This window comes from Sus scrofa, chromosome 11, assembly GCF_054392235.1.
Source record: "Sus scrofa isolate SSC_HxYL_T2T_F1_AM1 chromosome 11, Sscrofa_HxYL_maternal_Yorkshire_Landrace_v2.0, whole genome shotgun sequence".
In the NCBI taxonomy this organism is placed as follows: Eukaryota; Metazoa; Chordata; class Mammalia; order Artiodactyla; family Suidae; genus Sus; species Sus scrofa.
The window spans coordinates 74,256,806-74,284,319 of NC_139393.1; the positions used below are offsets into that span (position 1 = coordinate 74,256,806).

At 40.4% G+C, this 27,514-nt stretch overlaps 1 protein-coding gene across 4 annotated transcripts in view; it reads left to right on the forward strand.

Annotated features, from left to right (window-relative positions):
- The window catches only part of IPO5 (importin 5), a 56,463-nt gene that overhangs the window by 23,022 nt on the left and 5,927 nt on the right, over positions 1-27,514 (forward strand). For all 4 annotated transcript variants that reach the window (XM_084981026.1, XM_084981027.1, XM_084981028.1 and 1 more), the window contains 20 exon segments: positions 818-1,010; positions 3,461-3,563; positions 4,445-4,541; positions 4,730-4,834; positions 7,412-7,534; positions 7,620-7,740; positions 9,438-9,525; positions 11,622-11,728; positions 14,985-15,109; positions 15,207-15,296; positions 15,387-15,560; positions 18,109-18,327; positions 19,386-19,469; positions 20,545-20,677; positions 20,767-20,888; positions 23,183-23,279; positions 24,791-24,963; positions 25,843-25,954; positions 26,042-26,097; positions 27,141-27,263. In XM_084981026.1, coding sequence (XP_084837152.1) covers positions 818-1,010; positions 3,461-3,563; positions 4,445-4,541; positions 4,730-4,834; positions 7,412-7,534; positions 7,620-7,740; positions 9,438-9,525; positions 11,622-11,728; positions 14,985-15,109; positions 15,207-15,296; positions 15,387-15,560; positions 18,109-18,327; positions 19,386-19,469; positions 20,545-20,677; positions 20,767-20,888; positions 23,183-23,279; positions 24,791-24,963; positions 25,843-25,954; positions 26,042-26,097; positions 27,141-27,263 — 2,445 coding nt within the window.

Consider the following 27,514-nt stretch of genomic DNA (forward strand, 5'->3'; position numbering starts at 1 on the left):
GCTGCCCTACACCACAGCAATATGGGATCTGAGCTGTGTCTGTGACCTACACCACAGCTCACAGCACAGCCAGATAACCACCCCACTGAGTGGGGCCAGGAATTGAACCTACATCCTCGTGGATCACTAGTTGGGTTCATTACCGCTAATCCACAACAAGAACTCCAATATAAAATTTTAGAATAGCATCTGTCTCAGCTTTTCTTTTAATAATCTGAAGGAATATTATACTGAATTTAAATACGTTTTACAGATTTGAAAATGGGATAAGTATATGCGATGATTGAGATTAGTACTTTTTAGGTATAGGTAACTTGTAATGTTTGCTTGAATGAAGTGCACACATAAATGGATTTGAAAACATTTTATCTCAAGTTAATGAAAGGAAGCCTAAGGTTAGGTAGGAAAGGCACTTTATGTATTAGAATAAGAGCCAGGTATAGAGAGGTAAGAAAAGAGCATTGTAGGGTTTGTGATTTATATTAAGGTTTGTTTTTTTTCCGAAGAATATATTTACAACAGGAATTAAAGGTTTGTCACTGCTAAGCTATGTGTTCCTAATCAAGATCTAATGTGTTCAGGGCTTTCCCTCAGCTGTGAAAAATACCATTTGTGTGGCATTTCCTGCTCATAGACTAATGTGATTAGAGAGATTTTTACATCTTTTACCTTTAAAAAAAAAAACTTAACGAAGTGCTTTTGAAATAAATTGTAAAAGTAGAATAGTAAAATACATCAGTGGCAGAATGGACATAGTTTGTTGGAAGTTCCTTCTCCAGTAAGACACGAAGTTATTAACAGTGTTATCTATTTATAGGCTAGACAAATGGCTGCTGTTCTCCTAAGACGTCTTTTGTCCTCTGCGTTTGATGAAGTCTATCCAACTCTTCCCACTGATGTTCAGACTGCCATCAAGAGTGAGCTACTAATGATTATTCAAATGGAAACACAGTCTAGCATGAGGAAAAAAATTTGTGATATTGCGGCAGAGTTGGCCAGGAATTTAATAGGTAAGTATGCAAACGCATTTATCATTGTGTTGTAGAAGAAAATGAGTACATATATTTTGTTAAATGGAATCTTGGAGGAAGATGCACAAGTACTTGAGTACCATTTATCATGTGTGAAATGAGAGTGTTATCAATTCTGCATTGCAGAATTCCCATTGTGGAGTTCCCGTCGTGGCTCAGCAGTTAACAAACCCGACTAGCATCCATGAGGATGCGGGTACGAGCCCTGGCCTCACTCAGTGGGTTAAGAATCTGGCATTGCCATGAGTTGTGGCTTAGGTTGCAGATGTGACTTAGATCCCATGTTGCAGTGGCTGTGGTATAGGCCAGCAGCTTCAATTAGACCCCTAGCCTTCCATGTACTGCAGGTTCAGCCCTAAAAAGAAAAAAAAAAAAAATCTGCATTTGAAGCCAAAAATTGCAGATGTTTGTGAAATGCACATGCAGTACTTTCCTATTGATCTTTAAAACTATTTTTCCATGTGGAGAAATAATTTGCTAGTTTACTTGAAAATTGAGAGTTTTATTTTCTTAATCTGTTAAAGTTTTGGAAGTGTAATCTCACTTAAAAACTAGCCAGTAAAAGTAGAAATCAGTGAACTCTAGGTGGTGTTTTGCTGTTCTTTGTTTGTAGATAAAACGCAAATGCTTATACCACTATACTATGTTCATTATTAAATGCCCAAAATTATTTTTAAAGGATAAGGTAAATGAAAACATCTAAAAATGCATTTTATCCACAGCCAGAACTCTATCTGGTTACACTAAAAACAATAATATAATTGAATAAGCTTTGTTATTTTTTGACACATTCACACATGATTTTAAATTTGGTTCATTTAGGTGACATTTTTAAAGGTTGAAAAGAATATCTCCCTAAGATAATACTAAACGGGAGAATGTTGTTGTGCTTAGTAAATCATGGCACAGAGTTTTCCGTGTCCACTGCTAGTAATGCCGGTGTTCTTGTTCAATTCAACTTATTCATTAAGCCAATTCTTTTTTTTTTTTTTTGTCTTTTTGTCTTTTTAGGGCCGCACCCCCGACATATGGAGGTTCCCAGGCTAGGGGTCTAATGGGAGCTGTTGCTGCCAGCCTACACCACAGCCACAGCAACACCAGATCCGAGCCGCATCTGCGACCTATACCACAGCTCACGGCAACGCCAGATCCTTAACCCACTGAGCCAGGCCAGGGAACAAACCCACAACCTCATGGTTCCCAGTCAGATTCTTTTCCTCTGAGCCACATCAGGAACTCTGATTAAGCCAATTCTTGAAAACTAATAGGAAATGTATTAAATTTTTGTGTTTTAACTAAGTTCTAAATCCACAGAAACTTGAATTTTTTAAATAACTTGGGAAGTTCTGTTTTTAAGTGCAGATAGGAATTTTTGGAGGTTACATCATTTCTAACTCAAAAATCTCTTTAATAATGGAAGCATTTCCAAAATGTTTCAAAGTGCTCTCTGCATAAATTTTTTTGTCAGCACACTTTTCGTTTCAGAGAATTTCAGCAAATATGCAGCTAATTTTTGAAAAAGAAAAAATGCGTAGGTCATCGGTATTTTCTATAACTCCTAAGTACTTTGGGTCAATAAAACCAGTGAGTCTTTTAACTGGTTCAATAGGTTTTTGTGGTTCATTTTTATTGCAAAATATCACAAAAATCTATATTTTTAAATCCTATCAAAATGTAAACACATTGAGGAGTTCCCGTCCTGGCTCAGCGGGAACAAATCTGACTAGTATCCATGAGGACACAGGTTTGATCCCTGGCCTTGCTCATTGGCTTAAGGATCCAGCGTTGCTGCGAGTTGTGGTGTAGGTCACAGATGCAGCTCGGATCTGGTGTGGCTGTGGCTGTGGTGTAGGCTGGCGGTTACAGCTCTGCTTCAACCTCTAGCCTGGGAACCGCCATATGCCGCAGGTGTGACCCAAAAAAGACAATCAATCAATCAGTAAATAAAATGTAAACACATTGATAACATCCTGTAGCACTTAAAACTGCCAAGTATGAGCACTGCTGTGGGATTCTCATTCCCATTCTTCAGTTTGCAAGTAGTAATTATTTTGGTTTCAAGACCTGTTATCAAATACTATTAGCTTTGCCTACTTTTTAAACTCTAATATCAATAGTATGTGTGAAGGATTCAACTAGTCAAGATAGTGAAGTGTGCTTCCTTTTCTCTAAACCCCACTCTTGAGAAAAAACTACTGCTCACCCCTGTGCTTCTGTAATCCAGATGCACCCAATTGCTTTTTACTAGATTATGCCAATTTATGATTAAAGGACTTAAACTTTATTGGGGTTTTTGTAAAAACATAGCACAAGTGATATTTTCTACTGCTACATATTTTGAATGTTTATTTTGAAATGAAAGGATTCCCTCTTAATATTTTGAAGTTTTTTGATTCCTACACCTTACACCTGAAATTCTTTCCTTTTAGATGAGGATGGCAACAACCAATGGCCTGAAGGTTTGAAGTTCCTTTTTGATTCAGTCAGCTCTCAAAACATGGGACTGCGGGAAGCTGCCCTTCATATTTTCTGGTACAGACATTGATCTACTTTGGGGGGAAAGTTTAATGTTATGAATGACCAAAGCACAGTGTCATTGATTGTTTTAGTGTAGCTTAACTTTTTAGATTTAAATAATGCCTTTAGACAATCTTTGTATTTGTGTTGGAAGCAGCATTGAAAAGAAAACTTTTTACGTCCTGATCCTGTTTTGGATCAGGAACAGAAACAAAGATTCTCTGCAGTTTCTCTCCTTTATTCTTAGACTTGGACGGCCTGAGTCCCCAAGGCTGGAGCAGGCTGCAAGCAAGCATGGTTGTTACGGTTACTGTCTGAAACCCTGTGTTTGCTCTGGTCCCATCCTGTGCTCCAGACTAGCTTCCCACTGGGGTGGGTGTGCACCTGTGTCGCCTCTGCTCCCGATCCGATCCCCTCCAGGATGTTTGTTTCTGTTCACCTGACCCCAGGCAGCATTGCTAAGGGGATGGATAGGTGACCCCGGGCAGCATTGCTTGGAGGATGTTTAGCTTTAAGGATTAATGCACTTTTCACTGAGGCAGATGTGTAATTAGATATTGTAATACTATATTACTAAGATATAGTACAGTTTTAAAGAGTGCTTTGGGAGTTCCCGTTGTGACGCAGTGGTTAACGGGATCCGACTAGAAACCATGAGGTTTCAGGTTCCATCTCTGGCCTTGCTCAGTGGGTTAATGATCCAGTGTTGCCGTGAGCTGTGGTGTGGGTTGCAGACGTGGCTCGGATCCATTGTTGCTGTGGCTCTGGCGTAGGCTGGTGGCTACAGCTCTGATTCAACCCCTAGCCTGTATATGCATATGCATGGGAGCGGCCCAAGAAATGGCAAAAAGACAAAAAAATAAAATAAGTAAAGAGTGCTTTGGATCATTTTTCAGGAACTTTCCTGGAATTTTTGGGAATCAACAGCAGCACTACTTAGACGTCATCAAACGGATGTTAGTTCAATGTATGCAAGATCAGGAACATCCTTCGGTAAATAATTTCAATTCCTTCAGTAGTAACACTTAATGTGACATCTAACTTGTGAATGAAATGTATATATTTGGAGATTGCTGTTATATTAACATAATAAATACTAGTTTTACTGATAAAAATTATCATTGAGTGAAGCATCCACCAAGAATTTCTCACGTTTGGCATTTTTACTCTCTTCCTTTTAGATCAGGACATTATCTGCTAGAGCTACTGCTGCATTTATACTTGCAAACGAGCATAATGTTGCTCTGTTCAAACATTTTGCAGACTTGTTACCTGGATTCTTACAGGTAAGAAAACAGTTTTGAATAGATGATGATGATATCCTTGGTTTTCTGTTACTTAAATTCTCATCAGAGTTCTTGTAATGCATTCATTCATTCAGTAAATATGTGTTGCCTATTATGTGCCAGCTGGAGACCCAGCAGTGAACAAAACATGCACGACTCTGTTCCCATTGATTTACACCTTTGGTCTCTTAGTTTCCCATTTTTTTCTGTAGGGCAGATGTTATAAGCAACTTACTATAGGCTATTTCTAATAGAACATAGGTTATTCTTACATAGGCTATTTCTAATAGAACATAGGTTTTTTTACTATAGGTTGTTTCTAATAGAACATAGGTTATTTCTTACGTAGGCTGTTTCTAGTGGAACATAGGTTATTTCTAATAGAATGACCAAGCACCTATGAAATGTGATGCCCTTTTTACACAAGGAGAGGTGAGGGGTGAGGGATAAGGAATCGTGCCCAAGGCCACAGTGTTGCTAAGTGGCGAAGTCCTGCACGACTCAAGCCCAAATCGGACTGCAGTCTTGCCTGTTAAATACAGGGCTTGTTAATAGTTTGTATTATGAAGTAGTTTATGATTAATTAACATTCCTGGATCATAAGGATAACTTACTTTAAGGACCCTTGCCTCAATCAGAAAGTAAAATAAGCTTGTGTAAATTAGAATGGTTTGTCTCAGCCTAGTGAGACCTCAAGCCCCCCCCCCCCCCCCGCCACTTTTTGCCACACGCTTATCAGTTTCCTTTGCTTCATTCCAGCAAGGAAAGCCACCGTCCTCGATCAAGCCCCCTTTTATAACAAGTATTTTTAACTTTCCGTTAAAATGAAATGCATAGGTACATACACAGGTTTTTGTTTGTTCTTTCCTTCCTTCCTCCCTCTCCTTCCTTCCTCCCCACCCCCCCACCGCGTTCTTTGGAGTTCCCAGGCCAGGGATCAAATCCAAACTGCACTTGGAACCTTTACCATAGCTGTGGCAAGGCCAGATCCTTACCCACCATGCCAGCACTCCAGAGATGCTGCCGATCCCATGGTGCCACAGCAGGACTCCTTTGCACAAGTGTTTAAATGATATCAATGTATGGCCTTAGATGGATACAAAGAAGAAATGGGAAGATGCCTAATAAAATGGCATGTTTTTCCACATATAAATGCTAGGGCTTGACCACAAAAGACATAGTAGACTAGATGATTTCTAAGTAACCTATGCAAGTGCAGTAGCTAAAAATGTGGACTAATACAGGGGTATTGGCAGTTTGAACACTGTGATTTTTGTTACTGTTGGTAATTTGAACTGGCAAGTTCCAGAGATAGTGAAGTTCTAGACAAAAATTTTTGTTTTTTGTTTTGTTTTGTTTTGTTTTGCTTTTTAGGGTTGCACCTGTGGCATGTAGAAGTTCCCAGGCTAGGGATTGAATAGGAACTACAGCTGCCAGCCACAGCTACAGCCACAGCAACCCAGGATCCAAGCCATGAGTGTGACCTACACCGTAGCTTATGGCAACCCCGGATCCTTAACCCACAGAGCGAGGCCAGGGATTGAACTGACATCCTCATGGATACCAGTCGGGTTCGTTACCACCGAGCCACAGTGGGAACTTTTTATGTAAGTGTCTGACATTTGTAATCATGTAAGATGCGTAATAGGAAGGTCAGATGAGTTATATTATAGTTTCACTGATGATGACTTTGACTTAGGTTTAAATCTTTATGTGTTTCTAGTTAACATTAGGCAGAAAGGAAAAATACATAAGGTGATAGGTAGAATGTTTGCATGATGTAGATTGCTAAGTTACTATTGCTTTTTAGGACTACATTTGTGGCATATGGAAGTTCCCAGGCTAGGAGTCGAATCGGAGCTATAGCTTCTGGCCTACACCACAACAACACTAGATCCAATCTGCATCTGCAGCCTACACCATGGCTCACGGCAATGCCGGATCCTTAATCCACTGAGCAAGACCAGGGGTTGAACCCGCGTCCTCATGGATACTAGTCAGACTCATTACTGCCGAGCCACAATGGGAATTTCCTAAGTTATTGTTTTTTTTGTGATTTCTATTTTTTCTATTATAGTTTATTTACAATGTTGTGTCAGTTTTATACTGTACAGCAATGTGACCCAGTCACACACACATATACACATTCTTTTTCTCACATCATCCTCTATCATACTCCATCATACGTCACTAGATAAAGTTCCCAGTGCGATACAGCAGGATGTCATTGCTTATCCATTCCACATGCAGTAGTTTGCATCTGTTAACTAGTCCATGAGTTTCTTTTCTGTGGAAAGGTTTATTTGTGCTATATTTTAGGTTCCAGATATAAGTGATTTCATAGGGCATTTGTCTTTCTCTGACTTACTTTACTTAGTATAAGAGTCTCTAGTTCCATCCATGTTGCTGCAAATGGCATTATTTTCTGAAAAATTATATTATTGTGAACAATTATATTTTAGTGAAAAAAAATACTCATATTTCTGTTGTCTGTCTGCATCTTGATGTTTTGATTAGTGAGGCATCATAGAGTGACTCTTGAACACAGACCTTATTTTTTTATTTCATCTTTTCTAGGCTGTAAATGACTCATGCTACCAGAATGATGATTCAGTCCTAAAATCCCTTGTTGAGATTGCAGACACTGTTCCAAAGTATTTGCGTCCTCATTTGGAAGCTACTTTACAGCTAAGTCTGAAGGTAAATTAAATACATTAGTAAATGTTCTGTTTATTATTTTCAATGAGTAAACTGCTAAATATATACAAATACATCTTCTTTGTAGTTGTGTGGCGACACTAGCCTCAATAATATGCAGCGCCAGCTTGCCCTTGAAGTAATTGTGACCCTGTCTGAGACTGCGGCTGCTATGTTAAGAAAACACACCAGTATTGTTGCACAAACTAGTAAGTCAAAAATCTTTAAACAGTTTGTGTTAAGATGGAGAAATTGTTGGATAGATTTGCTGAGAGTTGTGTAAGTCTACAGATTTATTGATAGAATCAGTGTCTTTTCAAAGTCAGGTGAATCTGAAAAATGCACCTGCACTTGCTTAACTGCATGGACCCAACATGGTGGCCATGCTACAGTACCTCAAAACCTTGTAATAGCAGGTACAACTTGTAATACCTGGAAATAAACCAAAAGATAGGCACAAGACCTCTGGGGAAGTTTTGATGACACACTGAAAGACTAATAGAACCAAATATCAGTACTCCCCATATTAACCTAAAAATTGAGTAAAGTGTCAGCCAAAGTCACAATAGAGTTGGCCGTCATAAGATTGATTCTGAACTTCATGTGGAAGAACATAGGACCTGGAGTAGGCAAAACAATTTTGATGAATAAAAGTACAGATCTTTCCTATCAGCCATGAAGACTGAGAGTTTATAGATGGCGCAGCCGTAGACAGAGAATAGGAAGGGAAAAAAGGGTCCAGGAGCAGATCCACTGACATGGAAACAAAGCAGACTTAAAAAGATAATTCATCAAAGGTTGTTGGTATTGCTGGTTATTTCTATGGGAAAAATACACCCCAACCTCAGATATCCTATGAAGCCTAATTTTGTTGATTATTTTATAAATAAAGCTTAATTAGAAAGTGGTTTAAGATTGAGTCAGAAAACACAGATGCTCAATTTGTAGTAAAACAAATGTTTGACCACCCAAATACATCATAAGTGAAATTAAAAGATACACCATAGACTGGGACAAAATAGTTCAGTGCACAATATCAACAAAGTTTTTCGTATCCAGAAAATAGAGGCTGGAAATGGGAAATTTGCTGAAGAGAAGTCCAAAGTAGCTAATGAATGCTGCTCAGCCTCAGCAAAGAAGATGTGATTAGTTGTTGAATACCAGTTGTCAGAAAGTTTGATGATGTCAGGTGTTGGTGAGGGGTGTGGAGCAGGGAGGACTCGAAAGAACACTTCACACCTTGTGCAGTAAGACAGGCCTCCCTCTGAACTTCCCAGAAGAATCGAGTTTATGCTGACCCTTTGAGCCCAGTTCAGTGGGCTTTGGTGATATTAAAGATACTTTTAACAGTTTCATGCCCTGAACACTTGTCACACTTTGTAATAAGAACAAAATTAGGTACAAGCAAAATGTCCACCAATAGCATAATGGAATGCTGTGAAGTAATTCGGATGAGATCCACGTGTTGAGAAAAAAGCAAGTTGCCAGAGTCTCTATGTGGTCATACAATTTATTATGTAAAAATAAAATCTTGGGATAGCATTATGTGTTACATATAGATGCAGAAGCCTGTAGTTCAAGTGCAAAGACAGTTGGGTAATGAGAAACATTGATTTTATTGTGGTGCTTTTGTTGAGGGAGGAAGAGGGCGCAATAGGATTTGGGAGATTGTAGTATTATCCTTAATGTTACTTCTTTAAAAGAACAAGATCTAACGCCAGCGTGACAAAAAAGTAAAAATTTAAAAAGCTAGGTTTTGGGGACATAGGCAGACAATTTTTTGGTTTTACTCTTAGAGGCAAAGTAAATCTGCATTTTTTATTTCTTTAAAGTTTTGTTAGTCGATGGTGATGTGACAGAATTAAAGAGTCATAGTCTTCCGGTATGAAACAGTTGTGTACTTTAGTTCCTCAGATGTTAGCAATGATGGTTGACCTTGAAGAGGATGAGGACTGGGCAAATGCAGACGAACTAGAAGACGACGATTTTGACAGGTAATCGCACGCATCAAGTACTGTGTGGTGGTTCCTTGACAGAATAGAGCAAGGTCCACTTGTGGTTGCCGAGGGCCAGGAGGAGGGATTGGGATGGATGGGGAGTTTGGGGTCAATAGCACCGGGAACTAGATCTAGTCACTTGTGATGGAACATGATGGAGAATAATGTGAGAAAAAGAACATAAATATATATGTGTGTGTGTGTGTGTATGACCGGGTCACTTTGCTATACAGTACCAATTGACAGAACATTGTAAATCAACTATACCGGAAAAAATAAAAATCATTTAAAAAAAAAAAAAGGCCAGAGCAAGGTCAGGGGCAGTGAGAACTTAAGGTTACACAGCCTATCTCATGCCCACACTATTCTGTAAATCTGGAGTTCAGCTTCTAAGTTTGGAATATGGGATGTTTAAGCTTTGTGTGTTTTTCTGTTTCAAATTTTGTAAATATTTATTTTTAATAAAGTAGCAATCTTTTCTGCCCCATCTTACTCTAAATTTCCTTTAAGAATTTTTTGCATATTTTCTAAAATCTACATAAAGAAGCTTTATTGTGATAAATGCCTTTATATGTGTAGATCTTGACTTAGAATGATTGTTTCAGCAAATTCCCTATATTTTTCCCATATAACGCAGTTGAAGTTTAGGGTAGAGAGGAGGCATTGCTGGTGAGATTTGTACGCCGGGAACACAGTTAACACTGAAAATCGTATTTCAATTGTTTCAACTTAGTAGGTACCCGTGAATACAAATTCTTACGGAAAAGTCCACCAGAGTCTGTATTGACTGTGAAGTAATGATAATGGCCCCGTGCATATATGCACATATGACATGTAGCACTTGAGAGCTACTATTTTAATTGATTGTTTCAGTGGCCGTAAAGGTCTATTTACCATGCTGTAGATGCAGGAATGGAGAGGGTGAATGAGCTGTTTGTCCAGCGTTGTATCACCAGTTGGTAGACCGGGGTTAGTACCATTTCTCTAATTCTGCCCAGGGCATCATACTGCTTTACCTTCTTTTCTTGAAAAGAGCTGAAATTCTTTCCCTGAAAGACTGGTAGTCGGTATAAGCTACTATAACAGATATTAGATATAATTAGAGATAGTCAATGTGTGCAATATGTATTATAGTTTTGAAGGTTACTCCTCTTATTAAAAATGACTAACTTTGGGCCTAAATACTGTTTCGAAGTATATGGAAGTATTCCTTCCCTGGAAAGTACCTCGTGGGGCTGAAGAGCAGATGGGGCTCCGATCAGGTTTCCTTTCCCTGGTTCAGTTACTGTAATGTGCTGTTACCTGGCGTTGAATTTGCTCTGTAAAAGGTACTTAAATTTATGTGGTGTCTGAAGCTGTTATTTCTGGACCACATGAATAGATTTTACCTGTGAGTAAGTAGGGCATAAATATATTTTCAAGATCAGTTTAAATTGAAGAGCCCGTCCTAAAGGTCATAGTTTCAGTTTCTAGTTTGGCCTTCGCAAAACAGTTCAAGATTATGGACACAACAGATCCACTGCTGATCTTGCAGTTCCAGAACAGAATAAAGGTGAAACGGCTTTACACCTAAATTTCATCAGTTTTCAGTGAAAAAACTAGAATTGAGTATGACCTATGCATCATTGTTTGCAGCCCAGTTTTCACCCTGTAAAGATGAGGAAGCTCACAGCAAGAAGAAAATCAGAAACAGGCTCAGCTCCCTTTGCCGTTTTCTATGTTCTGTCCACTGACAAATTTAAAGAATATATTTCCAGGAAATGAGATACACAAGCCTCACCTAGATACTGCCTAGCCCTCTTGAGTCCTGAAAGTGTCAGAAGCTAAGTTTTGTAACCAGTGAGTGTTGTGTGTGGGGAGAGGGAAAAGTCCTGAAAGAACAGATTCAGACATAAGATTTTCAACCATGATGAGGCATGATAAAGATGTCATCCCCTCCCCCTTTCTTTCACGCCGGGGTTTTAACCCACAACTTTATTCATAAGAAAGACTGCTTGCATTACTCTCTTTCAGTCTTGGTTTAATAGCATGTTTAGAACTATGTCTGTGTAGTATGTTTTGCATATGTTGATCGTACTGGTTTTTGTGTGTAGCAATGCGGTTGCTGGTGAGAGTGCGCTGGACAGAATGGCTTGTGGACTCGGTGGAAAGCTTGTCCTGCCGATGATCAAGGAACACATCATGCAGATGCTTCAGAATCGTAAGCCATTATCTCTTTCAAATGCTGCAATAGTGGAGCGCGGCTTTCCAAATCTTAAATCCTTTTTTTGGTCTTTTTTTTTTTTTTTTTTTAATGAGGCCGCACCCAAGGCATTTGGAAGTTCCCAGGCTAGGGGTTGAATCAGAGCTGCAGCTGCTGACCTACACCACAGCTCATAGCAGCCCACTGAGTGAGGCCAAGGATCAAACCCGCATCCTCATGGATACTAGCTGTTCTTTACTACAGAGCCACAACTGGAACTCCCCAAATCTTAAACTCTTTAACAGATGCTTGGACTGTGTCTAAAAGATAATCTTTGCCTTTTTTCTGTGTTTAACTTATTTACATATTTATAAAATTCTGTTTAGTCTTTTTTTTTCCTTTGGCTTCACCCAGAGCATGTGGAAGTTTCCAGGCTAGGGAACAAAACTGCCACAGCAATGAGATCCTTAATCACTGGGCCACCAGGGAACTCCTATTTAGTCATCTTTAGAACCACTCAATCTTATTCTTAAGAATATTCTTTCCTCAATACTGCCTTCTGTAGAATTGGCTTCAATATATAGGAGGAAATTAAAATTTTAAGGAAAATGGACAGATTTACTTCTTAGGCAGAAATATCTAAATCTGAATTTAAATAAGACATCATTACTTGAATGTTTATAAAATATTAGCATGTTTGATTCATATAGTCATCCTTCATCTAATGTCCTTTGTTTTTTTTTCCTTTTTTTTTAAAGGGCCACACCTGTGGCATATGGAAGTTCACCGGCTAGAGGTTGAATCAGAATTATAGCTGCCAGCCTAAGCCACAGCCACAGCAATGGCAGATCCAAGCCATGTCTGTGACCTACATCACAGCTCATGGCAATGTTAGATCCTTAACCCACTGAGCAGAGCCAGGGATCAAACCTGCATCCATGGACACTAGTTGGGTTTGTCTCCGCTGAGCCACAACAGGAACTCATGATGTCCTTTATTTTTAAAAGACATCTAGTATAATTAGAAGAAAAGCCACTTTCACATTTCTTATTTCTTTCACATTTCATATTCCTAACAAATACTCAGTCATTTGTTAGCCTTGTACCTACAAATTATATCAATACCCAGAATTGTTACGTATACTTGATGTTTGTCTTTTTAATTACCAAGTTAATATGCTTGATGTTTTTTAAAAACTTGAATACAGAAATGTATAAACTCAAAGTCCCCTAACTTAGATGCTGAGGTGGCCACTGTTAGCAGTTCCGAGGCTTTTCCCTGACCTCGTTTATGCCGTTGTTTTTCATGTGAACACAGCATACAAACGTCAGGCTTACGTTAAGATTCTCTCTACAATGTCTGGTCACCACATGAGTGGTCCGCTGTTCCCCACTAAGTCATAAGCGTTTTGTTGATAACAAGTGTTGCTGCTACAAACCCTCTTCTGCAGAGATCCTGGCTTCCTCACATGAACATTTGTATTGCATACATCGCAAGAGATAGACTTTTGAGGGCCAAACCCTTGACTTGAGGTCTGAAAGTGGTGAAAGGAAGCAACAGAATACCAGCTTCACATGAAAGTGAATTACCGAGAACTCCAGCCCTTACGGTTTTTGCCTACTTCCTCTTTATCCTATAAGATTCTTATTTATGCTGAAAGGCATGGCCTATATCATTATCCCTTTTGTGATGTGATTTTACATTTGGGTCTTGAGTAATAGTTCCCACCTTCTCTTACACCCTGAATTTTGAGGCTCTTTTCCCCCAAAGGGGTGGAAACAGCATCGTAGGTTCCTCAATCTATAAGAGCTACTAGACAGAATCTAGCTTTTCCTTCCTTAAGGTGAAGAAGGTAAAGCCCAGAGGCATTGAAGGTTACCCAGTGCCAGCTTCCTGTTCTCAGGACTCCTGAACACTCACTGAGGATCCCAGCGTGCTTCTGTTTTTGTGGGTTTCATCCATCTTTGCTGTTTTAGAAATTAAATATTTTTAAATGGCAATAAGACCATAACATGTTAACAGAAGACGACATTCTTCGTGAAGGATGACTTTTTTCCAAAACCAAAAATTAGAACGGGGAGGGCATTTTTATAACTATCTTAGATGTGGCTGAATTTGTATCTGCTCCTGCATTCATTCTTTTGAGATTTCACACATGCTGTAATCCCCAGAATGCTACATTGTCCTCTCAAAATGAGACTGAAAGCAGAGTGTTATTAGAATAATTTTGACCTTGTGGACCTCCTGAATGTATCGCAGGAAACCCCAGGGTTCTTGGGCCCCACTTTGAGAACCAGTGCTGTACAGACTCCCTCCTGCTCCTCATATTCATATGTCTCTTTGTTCCACAAGGGAATGTGTAGCTGCCTAAAGGGCATAGTAGTGCAGTAAATAGAAATCTTTTGAAATGAGAGTCAAGGAAATTATATAGTAGTATAGGATATGAAGACCAGTAAGGTAAACATTGCTCAGCCCATACTTTATTAACCTGAAGGCAAGCAGCTATTACTAATATTGGAATACAAATATTATTAAGGTTCATTCAGAGCCATTTACCATATCATTACAGAAAAAGTCTTTAAAGCCAACATCTTGGAGTTCCTGTCATGGCTCAGTGGGTAACAAATCCGACTAGGAACCATGAGGTTCGATTCCTGGCCTCACTCAGTGGGTTAAGAATCCGGTCTTGCTGTGAGCTGTGATGTAGGTCACAGAAGCAGTTCGGATCCCGAGTTGCTGTGGCTCTGGCGCAGGCTGACAGCTACAGCTCTGATTAGACCCCTAGCCTGGGAACCTCCATATGCCACGGGAGCAGCCCTAGAAAAGGCAAAAAGACACACACACACACACACACAGTGCACGCAACACCTTTTCTCCTTGGCTTTTTTTCTTTTTAAAGACGTGACCATGGAGATGATTAAATGTCTGTTCAGTAAACAGCAGTGTGTGACAGGAGATCCATGTATTAATTGCTTATAGTAAGTTTTGAGGGAGAACATCTCCAATTTTAGGTAATTAATATAAATACTGATAAGTTCTTTGCTTCCACATTTGCCTTTTAACTTTCAGAATAGAAGTGCCTGTGTGACATAACCACTATGGCAATGAAGTGATCCAGCCAGACTTTTACTATTTTTCCAATTAATAAATGTGTACAAAAATCTTTATTATTTTTCTCCAAATAAGGAGAAGAACTTTTTGATACTGTGACTCCCTGGATGACATGGTTGTAGTATCTAATTGCTGCTCCTTCCTGTGTAATTCTGTTCCGTAGCTGACTGGAAGTATCGCCATGCAGGATTGATGGCCTTATCCGCCATTGGCGAGGGCTGCCACCAGCAAATGGAAGGGATTCTGAATGAGATAGTCAATTTTGTTTTGCTCTTTCTTCAGGATCCTGTAAGTTCCAGTAGATATTTAATTTGTAATGACTGCCGTAGTTTCACAGGGGATCTATTGTGTTTAGTAATACAAACAACAAACACTTATATTTCAGCACCCCAGAGTGAGGTATGCAGCCTGCAATGCCGTGGGACAGATGGCTACAGATTTTGCACCTGGTTTCCAAAAGAAATTCCACGAGAAGGTAAGTAACACGTCTGCAAACACTCAAATCAAACTTGTAGGAAGTGGGGTGGCATTTCAAAGTGTCTGTGTGTGTGATTTCATTTCACAGGTGATTGCAGCACTGCTGCAGACCATGGAAGACCAAGGCAACCAGCGGGTGCAGGCCCACGCAGCCGCTGCTCTCATTAACTTCACTGAGGACTGTCCCAAGTCGCTACTTATTCCCTATTTAGATAATTTGGTGAAACATCTGCATTCCATCATGGTGCTTAAACTTCAAGAGGTAAGTTTTGAAACCTAATAAGCTCCCTATTTATGGAGATTAATATAGATTAATTGGATGGGTAAAACCTAAAAAAAAGAGGGACTTTGAACACAGCCATAAAGAAGAGAAAGCGAGTTCCTGTTGTGGCTCCAGCGGTTAACAAACCCGACTAGCATCCATGAGGACGTGGGTTCAACCCCTGGCCTCACTCAGTGGGTTAAGGATCCGGCGTTGCCAAGAGCTATGGTGTAGGTCACAGACACGGCTCAGATCCCGAGTTGATGTGGCTGTGGCGTAGGCTGGCAGCTGTAGCTCCAAATTGACCCCTATCCTGGGACCCTCCATATGCCATGGGTGTGGCCCTAAAATACAAAAAGACCAAAAAAAAAGAGAAAGTTAGAAGGAAGACATTCTGTTCTAAGTAGAATAATACAGGCTTGGCCAGAGAATGGACCAATAATAGACTTGGGAAAGGTTTGGCCTAAAGGTTGGGTAAAAGCAGCGTGTGAATTGCCTGGGAAGAAAGGCAGAGTTATTTTGACCTCTGATGTTTGTGGATTTGGAAGAACCATTTTGTTAACTGCTCTAAGACATGGTGGTAACATGATTGTAGGAAGTTAGCATGGCAGCCATGCGAGGCAGGAACAAAAATGGGGAAGCGTTAAGGCCAGACCGTCACATGGTCATTTCCAGGGAGCTTGGGTGGTAATAGTGGAAACTGGAGGGAAGGGTGATGCCTGTTTCTTGAAAACATTAGCTGTTTCTGCCAGTTGGAAAAAAGAGAAGGAAGCAGAATGTGTTGAGCGTTCTTTAACCTGGGTGACGGAAAAGATGTAAAAAGGAATGTATCCTTTTTGCTTTAAATATATGTTGACTCTGAACGGCTGGCCACATAAATAGAAGATGATTTATCATTTATGTAAGAGGCAAGTTCAAAACAAATGAATGAGGTCAGTGTAGCCACGTGAGAAAGAGAGATGCAGGAAAGAGAGGCAAAGATTGAAACCCAGTTTGTTGTCAAATACAATGAAAAAATTCTACTATAAAATGAAATTAACAAAAAGGACATGCAAAACAAAAGCCTTTTTTACTATTTAACAGACAGTTACTATCAAATTGCTATGAAAATTTCTTAACACTCAGGTTTTTTTTACTCATCATGAACTGGTAGCAGTTCATAAACTACACTTTGCCTGGTGCTGGCCCCAAGGAGAGCAGGTGGGAAGATGAGAAACACAGTGTCTCAGAAGACAAAGAACAGGGTGCTCAGTGTCCGATGACAGCAGGCTAAGAACATGAGTGTATCTGGAGACAGAGCTAGACCCAAGTTGAAGGCAGATTAGGTAGGTTAATTGATTAAATCGGGAATAGATGGAGCGGATGTGACTTTCCATAAAGGGCTGAATCTGTATAGCTTTCCCCTCCCTCCCCTTGGGGCCAGTATGTGAGATACTTACAAGACCCAAGGAAGGAGTTGCTAAGAGGGGGTCTGGAGGAGGGTATGTATGTGAGCGAGGGCTGTGCGAAGAGAGGGTAGCCACGGAAGGAAGGACATTCCTTTGAGACCAGAGGCCACAGCAGACCCTGGGCTGCAGAAGAGGAAAGGAATGAGGTAACCTCCTAAAGGTGTATTGGCACTCTCGGAACGAGGAGAAAGCTCTGTCAAGATTGTCTGTGGTTAATGGGGGAATGAAGAGCATCTGGAGTAGTTACTGGGTCAGGTACTCATGTGAAAACACAAGGAATTACAGGATAATGGTGTCAGGTGACAGCACGGGCCCGCTGCAAATGCCCAGTAGGGTTTTCCTCGGAAGTCAGAGAATACCACTGATCTTCAGTGCGGGAGGAGGGACCATCTCCTCTGCCTCAGCAGGCAGGAGAAAGAGAGGGCACCTCTCTGTGGTGTCCTTGGCGGTACCTTTTGGGGAGAGTAAGATTAGAAGATACAGGAATGGGAGTTCCCGTTGTGGCACAGCAAAAACGAACCCCACTAGGAACCCTAAGGACGCAGGTTCAATCCCTGGCCTTGCTCAGTGGGTTAAGGATCCGGCGTTGCCGTGAGCTGTGGTGTAGGTCGCAGATGCAGCTTGGATCCCAAGTTGCTGTGGCTGTGGTGTAGGCAGGCAGCTACATTTCCAATTTGCCCCCTAGCCTGGGAACCTCCATATGCCCCAGGTGCGGCCCTACAAAAAGATACAGGAATGGACCATAAAGTGAATTTTCTCAATGACAGGCGGCACCAGAGATGTAGGAGGTAGCGGGAATAAATGAGTAAGACTAAGGTTGTTAGATAACAAAAATTTTAAGGGGAGTCATTTGTGCTCCAGAAATGGCTGTGCTTTGAGATGAAGCAGAAGTGAGTAAGGAACTCAGTGGTAACAGGAGAGCACATTACCCACAGAGTTCACTGGGGATTCTTAAATTTGCCCCAAGACTTACAGTCTCCGCTCTGGCTGCCGGAGCGGGGGCTCAGCTTGCAATTTCAGAGAAGCACTTGGGAACTTGCGGGGAGTGTTTCTTCTGGGTTCTCATTTGTGTGATTGATGTTGTGTCTTCCTTCTCCCAGTTGATTCAGAAAGGCACCAAATTGGTTTTGGAACAAGTTGTGACGTCTATCGCATCAGTTGCAGATACTGCAGAAGAAAAATTTGTCCCCTACTATGACTTATTTATGCCGTCACTGAAGCACATTGTTGAGAATGCAGTTCAAAAGGAACTCCGGCTTCTCAGAGGGAAAACTATTGAATGCATCAGCCTCATTGGTCTGGCTGTTGGGAAGGAGAAAGTAAGTGACATGTAGAATGTTGAGTTCACTGTGTGTAATTTGGCTAAGGAGGCATTAGGGTACAGAGGGTTTTTCCTTCTGATGAATGGTATTCGGGAGTCTTTTTTTATCTTACTTCAATTTTGTATATGAATTGTTGCCTTCCTTTCTCAATAATGTGAAGGTTCCATGATGCCTTTGAAACCTTCCCTTTTCCTTCCCACATGTCCAATCTGTCTCTGTGGAGGCTTGTGGAGTTTAATTAAGACCCACAGATTCCATTTTACATTTAAACATGGGCGTGGCAACATTCTAGTTGCTTTCTTGTTAGTCCAGAAAGCATCAATGTCCTAAGAGAGAAATTTATATGCATACAGCTTTTCAGAAAACAGTTAGCAAGGACCATTGGCCAGTGTGTTTTTCTTCCCACCCAGCATCTCAGAGCTGTCCAAGCTAATCCAAGCAAACCCCAAAGAAGTTCCTCTGTCATCCACCCCTCACGTTGATTCTCAGAGCTGTCAACGTAGAACCTTTCTGTCTGGTCTCTTCCAAACCAGCATTGTTATCATCTTAGAAACTTTTCAGGGAGACTCTGAGACCCTAACCAGTAAAACATTTTTTTATGTTCCACATCCAATATTTTTGCCTTCAAACTATATTGAAACACTGCCTGTTTACATACAGTGAAGATTGCCAGAACTACACAGTGAGTTAAGTGAAAACCATACAGTTCGGTGGAGCAATCTAAAATTGTCTTTCCGGATTTGGATTTTGTTTTTACTGCTGGAAATACATAAGCCATGAACCAAAAATTGATGCCACTAGAACTGTCTTTATCGTAGTTCATTTTAACTGTTGTTGGACAACGTATTTTTCTAGAAAGAGCGCTAAGTCCATTGCAACATAGATGAGAATTTTTCAATATGCTACCTTATCTGGGTTATAAGCCATGTGGGAAATGTGATAGATTTGAGGGGGAAGGTTTTATTACTACACAAGAAACAGAATTGGGGGGTAGTAGTGCCACTGATCCGATATACACACATAACGAGTGTTTTTTCCTGAATGTCTCCTTCCAGTTCATGCAAGATGCATCAGATGTGATGCAGCTCCTACTGAAGACCCAGACGGACTTCAGTGACATGGAAGACGACGACCCTCAGGTGAAGCAGCCTCGCATGCTCTCCTTCAGGCCCTCAGGACTTGCAGATAGCCTAGGGTTAAATGGACTTCAGAAAGAAATGGAGGAATTTGTTTCTTGAGCTATCAACCCCTGGTTTGGGGAACATTCTTCACTAGTTTTCCTTCTGCTCTGTTCGTCATTTTCTCCTTGGTCCATTGTAGGCTACTCCTCTTCTGACTAGAGTGGTGCTGGTGGGGTTCTGTCTTCCTAGGCTCTTAGCATCTCCTCCCTCCCCTGGAGCAGTGTGGTCCAGACATGGCTTCAGCTTTCCTCCATGTGCTTGTGACTTCAGACGTGTCGCTGCGTTCAGGGTTTGCTCATCCAAGCCCTTACTGGACACTGCCGTTTGGGTGTCACGTGGCCCTTTGGGTACCACATGACTTCCCTCCCCCATCAAAAGAAAAAAATACAGAAACCCAACAATGTTGGAACACCTTGTGCTCTCCTCTCTCTGTGAACAAACATCCTGCTAGCTTAGAAAGAGGCCTCCCTGCTCCACCTGGCTGACTCCTGCCCGTATTCCACAGCCGGTGCAAGTCTTGGTGGTGGGTTCCTAGGACGCTGTTGTAATAACATTGTAAATGTCGTAATCTTAGTGATTGATATTCACAATGCTCACTGTATAGTGAGCATTCAGTAAATAGTTGCTTCGTTTTTGTGTTTTGGGGGGGTTGTTTGGCTGTTTGGTTGGGTTTCTTTTGTCTTTTTAGGGCTGCACCTGTGGCATATGGAAGTTCCCAGGCCCAGGGGTCAAATCAGAGCTGCAGCTGCCGGCCTCCACACAGCCACAGCAAAGCCCGATGCGAGCTGTGTCTGCTACAGAAAGTAGGAAAAATGAGATATGGTCGTCCTTCTCTTTTGCCTCACCCGCTGCCTGAATCCCATTGTAGAGTTCATAGTAATTTTTCATTGTTTGCCTTAGAAAATGCACTTAATGCTTAAAGAGCCATGAACATAAAACATTGTTTCCACGAAACTGGCAAGTGGCTTTATGATATCTTATTTACCCTTTTTTTTAATCAATTTTAATTTAATTTTTAATTTTTTTTCTGCAGATCTCTTATATGATCTCAGCATGGGCCAGAATGTGCAAAATCCTTGGAAAGGAATTTCAGCAGTACCTTCCAGTGGTCATGGGGCCTTTAATGAAGACAGCTTCAATTAAGCCTGAAGTAGCCCTTTTAGATAGTAGGTGTCTGCATGAGGATATAGCAGTTGTAGAATTTCTCTCTCTGTTATTATTTCTAACATGAACTTGCTTGCTTCTTTGTTAATAGCCCAAGACATGGAAAACATGAGTGATGATGATGGTTGGGAATTTGTGAACCTTGGAGATCAGCAGAGTTTTGGTATTAAAACTGCAGGACTTGAAGAAAAGTCAACTGCTTGCCAGATGCTGGTAAGTAACTTTGCTTTATAGCTTTTTTCTTTTTTCGTCTTTTTAGGGTCACACCCGAGGCATATGGAGGTTTCCAGGCTAGGGGTCGAATTGGAGCTCCAGCTGCCAGCCTACACCACAGCCACAGCAACACCAGATCCTTAACCCACTGAGCAAGGCCATGGATTGAACCCCTATCCTCATGGATACTAGTCGGGAAATCCTACATACATGACGGGAGTCCTACACACAGCTTCGTATAATAGCTGTATTTCATAAGTGCCGAATGTTATTTTGAAGACCCAGGAATATATTCTTTAGGAAATAAAATGTAGACGGTAGAGGTTTTCTCACCCAACATTTCCATGTACAGATTTCCATCCTGAAGAAATCAGGTGGGTAAAACCTTTCATTACCAGTTTTTAATAACAAATTAATATCTTGAATGCCTGTTGTTAGGAAGATGATCAGTGGTTTCTGTGCCCTGGTGTATTACACAGCTGGTAGAAAGCTACCTGAGGGCGAGGATTTTTGTCTATGCTTAGTTTAGTAAGTAAATGGAAAGGAAATTTTTTTGATATACACATGTATGTATTTATTGCATTTTTTAAAAAATTGTTGTTGACTTGCAATATCATGTTAGTTTTGGATATACAGCACAGCAGTTCAGTTGTGTATGTTTATATACATATTCTTTTCCTTATAGTTTATTATATAATATTGAGTATTGTTCCCTGTGCTATACAGCAAGGAACAGTTTTGAATGAACAGAACTGTGCTTATGGTATTGCAACGAAAATTGGTATGATTTCATTGTGTAAATAAAAACTTAGACTTGGTAGGAAAATCAGAATGTTTACAGTGATTATCTCTTGTGATATTATGGGAGGGTCTTTTTGAATTTCCTCTTTTTTTTTTGTCATTTTGCCTTTTCTAGGGCTGCTCCCGCGGCATATGGAGGTTCCCAGGCTAGGGGTCCAATTGGAGCTGTAGCCACTGGCCTACGCCAGAGCCACAGCAACTCGGGATCTGAGGCACGTCTGCGACCTACACCACAGCTCATGGCAACACTGGATCCTTAACCCACTGAGCAAGGCCAGGGATCAAACCTGCAACCTCATGGTTCCTAGTCAGATTCGTTAACCACTGTGCCACGACAGGAACTCTGAGTTTCCTTTTTTTTTTTTTTTTTTAAACTTATTTATGGTCCAGGAATTTCCATATGCTCAGATATGGCTGTAAAAAGGACAAAACAAAAAAACCAAACCTTTGTGAGCATATGTTGCGGACAGTGAGGGATTTTTTTTCTTTTTTTTTTTTTTAACAAGTAGAATTAAGAGATTATGTTAACACAGCATTGTAAATGAACTATGCTTCAACTAAACAATAAATTTTTTGAAAAGAGAACATAGTATGTTACAAACTTAGCAGTTAAGTAAGCCTAAATAAAAATTAATGTCTTAAATTTTACTTTGTATTAATAAAGCATTCTGTTCTCTAATTCATTTAAACACATATTTCTTGAACTTATCTTTTTTTTTTTTGGTCTTTGTAGGGGCACAACCACAGCATGTGGTGGTTCCCAGGCTAGGGGTCGAATCAGAGCTACAGCTGCCAGCCACAGCAACACCAGATCCAAGCCACCACATCTGCAACCTACACCACAGCTCACGGCAACGCCAGATCCTTAACCCTGAGCAAGGCCAGAGATCGAACCCAAAACCTCATGGTTCCTAGTCGGATTCATTTCCACTGTGCCATGACAGGAACGCCTAGGTTTTTTTTACTATTCTCTCTCAACTCGAGAACAAATACAAGTGTAACATCTTTAAACAAAATTACCAAATTTTTTAATACAGTGAAAGATAATAAAGTTTTTTTCTGCTTCACTATTGAAATTTTTTTTAAAAAATCAAAATAACATAAGCCTATTTGCTGCAGATTTACAAAAGTGGTATGCTGTGATTGAGTTTTCAGGTTTTTTAAAAATAAGTTTAGTTTGCCTTCATTAAGTCATGTTTATTGTCGAAGTACTTTCAGAGTGCTGAAGCTTTTGCAAAATTCTCCCACACACAGAATATGAATATGAAATATTTCACCTTTTGAATGACAGTATGTGCTACAGTCGTCTCATGGCGCTTCCCCATTTTGCAGTTCATTTAGTTAAAAGATAATTTGATGGTCCTGCATGGAAATTTAAATGTGGTTTTGACACAGCATTCTGTGGTCCTTGCGAATTTGTAGTTTATTAATGAGTATTATTAAGACACAAAAATTAACAGATCTTAATTTCTCTTCCACTATTTTGATTTCAGGTTTGCTATGCTAAGGAGTTAAAAGAAGGCTTTGTGGAGTACACTGAACAGGTTGTCAAACTCATGGTCCCTCTACTGAAATTTTATTTCCACGATGATATCCTATAACTTTTGAATGGCACACATTTCTAGATTTACCTAAATCGTAGGTGGCTCAAGTATTAGACTTTGTGCTAACTGGCGTGTACGTTACCAGTGTTGTGTTTGCACTGGCAGTGGCTTCAGGTTATGAACTTGGTTCTTTGCAGGTGACTTTGTTTCACTTGTGCCACAAACATGAAGAAGAGATGTCAGCCGTCCTCTAGTTGACCATTCTCTTGGAGCACTGAAGGGTTTTCTGGATCGATGTTTTAATAGCAAGTGTTTACAATCGTATGTAATTGCTACGTTCCCTTAGTGTCTTTGGTGATGTTAAGAAACACCTTTTTTGGAGTTCCCGTCGTGGCCCAGTGGTTAACGAACCCAACTAGGATCCATGAGGACACAGGTTCGATCCCTGGCCTTGCTCAATGGGTTAAGGATCCAGCATCGCCATGAGCTGTGGTGTAGGTCGCAGAAGTGGCTTGGATCCCACGTTGCTGTGGCTGTGGTGTAGGCCGGCAGCTGTAGCTCCTATTTGACCCCTTGCCTGGGAACTTCCATATGCTATGGGTGCGGCCCTGAAAAAAACAAAAAAGAAACTCCTTTTTTCATAGGTTGAGACCAGGTGATAGTGAACTTTCTATAGCTCATTTCAAGTGTGGACAGCACCTTTGTGGAGAAACGTCCTGGTAAATCTGCTATAACAGTTTTCCTCCTCAGTCTAATTGTGGTAGCAATTATTATATATAGGTACATTTTCATAGATGGATACTCAAAGGACAGCTCAATGGCGTGGAAGAGCCTGGCCCCAAAGCCAGCTCTGTCCGATCTCAGAACCCCTTCGTTGTAGTTCCTCATGCAGTGCCCTGCAGTAGGTAGCATCCTTTACAGATGATGGCTTTTGCCCAGCTTTTGTTCCATAAAGCCTGAGAAAGAGTAGAATTATTATTTTTTTCTGCTTTAAACATGAATTTATTTTTTAACTAATGAATTTTATTACATTTATAGTTGTAAGAATAGAATTATTTTTAAGAGGAAGTCTCAAGACCTTGTTTTAGAAATGGTATTAAATAGGGGGAGGCAACTTTAATCTTTATTGAAAACTGAAAAGGCTAATTCAGGAAGAGCTCCTCGGGTGTTTTCTTAGTAAAGTCATTGCTTCAGTTGCATTTATTAGAAACACGTGTTAGAATAAGCACATCTTGAGACACACTGTGAGAGTCCCAGATCTTTTCACAGATATTTTTATGGTTGGGGATTAGACTTGAGCATTCATTCCTGTTATGTTGTAGGTAATGGAAAAGACAGGTGGTACATCTTAGGGGTAGAGAGACTGTCTTCATACACAGGTTGTGTTTGAGACAAGCTCTGGATAGCAGGCTTAGATAAACAGAAGTTGCCTAGCATTTCTGTTTACTCAGTGGGCACTTCAGCATTTAAGTAAGCCAAATGATAGAACAGTCTGGAGGATAGTGATTACACTAAGCTCACCTCAGGGTTGTGAGTACGTTTCCTTAACAATAAAACGTGTTCGAGTGGCAGCCGCAGAATCCATGCCTCTTCTCCTGGAATGTGCAAGAGTCCGTGGTCCTGAGTATCTCACACAGATGTGGCATTTCATGTGTGATGCTCTAATCAAGGCCATTGGCACAGAACCAGATTCAGATGTCCTCTCAGAAATAATGCATTCCTTTGCAAAGGTAAATATTTTTCTCTTTCAAAAATATATATAAGATTGTGTGTTCGTTCTATAACAGATGATCTCCCTGTTCAATTTTTTTGTTTTAATATTTCAGTGGCTTCTTTTTTTTTTGTTTTTTTTTCCCTAAGCGTAGTTACTCTTGTGTTCTGGTCTTGATGACTTTCCATCATCATTTACCTAGTAATCCAAGGACAGAAGCTTGAGTATCAGCCCCAAGTCATGTCTAGTTTCTGTTGTGTTCTCTCTCCCTAATCCTCTGGTTTCCCCCATTGCCTTACTTCTTCTTGTCGGTTTACTCCAGAAGCCAGCTTTTCCCTCCCAGGTTTATTACCCTTTTCTCAAGCACTAACTTGCTCTTTAAGTCACTCCCCTTCCCCATATTCTTGCTCATCCCCGTTGCTCACAGCTCCACAGCTTGCTCCACAATTGAGTTTAAAAATTCTTCAGCATCTTTATTTGTCCCCATTTACACTCCTGAAGTTCACATGTTCTTCTGTTTTTCCAAAGAACACGTGCTTCCATTGCCTTTGCTCTTAGTTCCTCCGCTGTAATGCAGGCGTACCCCTTCTCCAATGCCGCCTTTGTACAGAGCATGCCTGTGGTCATTGAGCTCCTTAGAAGCTGGTTGGTCTTTTTCAGCTTAGCATAATTCCTGGCACTTAAGGCATGCTCAGGACATGTTTAAAAGAAAAATAGTTTCTAAATTCTCTTTAAAATCTGGCATGGCAGCAAACCCTTATGTAATCATTAAGCTTCCAGGGTACTGAGTTATGTTAATTGTTCTCATGCTTCCATGTGATTCTTAAGGGAGTTTAACTTTTGACTCCAAAAACACTTAAATCTTACGAGTTGCTTTCTTTCCTCCACCTCATTGTAGTGCATTGAAGTCATGGGAGACGGTTGCCTTAATAATGAACACTTTGAAGAGTTGGGAGGTATATTGAAAGCTAAACTAGAAGAACATTTCAAAAATCAAGAATTGCGGCAAGGTAGGTTTCCCATGCTTTTATTTGCTAAAGTAATCCTTGACCATTTTGGCGACCATTTAAAAAGACATTTATTTGGGTGTGTTTTAGTTAAAAGACAAGATGAAGACTATGATGAACAGGTGGAAGAATCACTACAAGATGAGGTAAATTACTCCCTTTAGAACTTAATTTACATGGCCATTTGCATCTGGAGGATTTGTAAGTGCTTGAGTTTCTAATTCACCTGACCTCCCATAAGATATATTTATCCATAATCTTGAGCAGAAGAATCTGACATGTCTTTCACTTATTAGAGAAGAAGTAATTTGAAATTAGCCGATTTGTGTTTTGGGTGCTGTGTGTGCATTTTGTTGCAATAACTCATGTATGGAAGTGCTTTTGCATTCACCTCGAATTTCATTCTACACGCTCCTCACAGCAGCCATTTGTATTTGGTGGTGCTTCCCCATTTTAAAGAGGGGTGAACCCCAAGTCAGGTGTTAAATAACTGCTTAGAGCCACACTGTTGACAGCCTTGGGCTTAAGGCCAGAGCTTCCTTTATCAGCTGTCTTTCCACTGGAATTACACAGATTTCCTTGTAAATAGTGTGTCTGCAGTGGTTGACCCACTTTTCACCGTGTTGCTCAACTCTGACCGACAAACCGCCTCACACCAGCAGACATTCTCAGCTGTGTATTTAGGGTCTGGACTCGGTGGCGTGTGGCCATCTGGATGTAGGTGCAGCTCATCCCAGCCCTCTGCAGGTGCTCACACCTGACACAGACCTTGTTGCCAGGGGTGAGGTGTTGTACGTAACTAACCCCCACACCTCCCCACCACTCCACTCCAAAATGAGAAATGATCTTGCAGAATACGAGAACAGTTACTCAAGTAAAAATGCTTCTGCTTCAGGACTTTGAAATAATTTGTCAACCATACATTTTCAAAATATGTTCCAAGAGAAGAAGTACTTGCAGTAAATGCAGTACTCGCCACACGCCTTTCTTTCCGAAGGCAGGCAAGACATGACACCCGTTACGGGGGGGGGGGGGGGGGGCTCAGTTTCTGTGCGGACTCTTGCTCTGTCCTTAAGAAAGTGATGAGAAATTTAACTTTCTACTCTTAGGTGTTTCATAATAAATGTTACTGTTCATAGGAGTGGAGATACTTTTTAATACATATGGGTATGTATGTGTTTTATTTTAGGATGATAATGATGTTTATATTCTGACCAAAGTGTCAGACATTTTACACTCAATATTCAGTAGCTACAAGGAAAAAGTGTTACCATGGTTTGAACAGCTGCTTCCGTTAATCGTCAACCTAATTGTAAGTGTTATCTCCCTTTGACAGTTATTTTGGGTTTTTTTATTTATTTTTTTATTACTCAAATGAATTTATCACATCTGTATGACAGTTGTTTTAGGCAGTTGACCTCTGGGAATCTTTTCCTTACAGCTTTTGAAAACTTTCACTTTCAAGTTAAAATGGATCTTAGAAATCTTAACGCTTGTCTACTGTACAGCTTTAATTTACCAAGTTTATTGCATCGCCCTGGATATTTTCTCACTCAGTATATG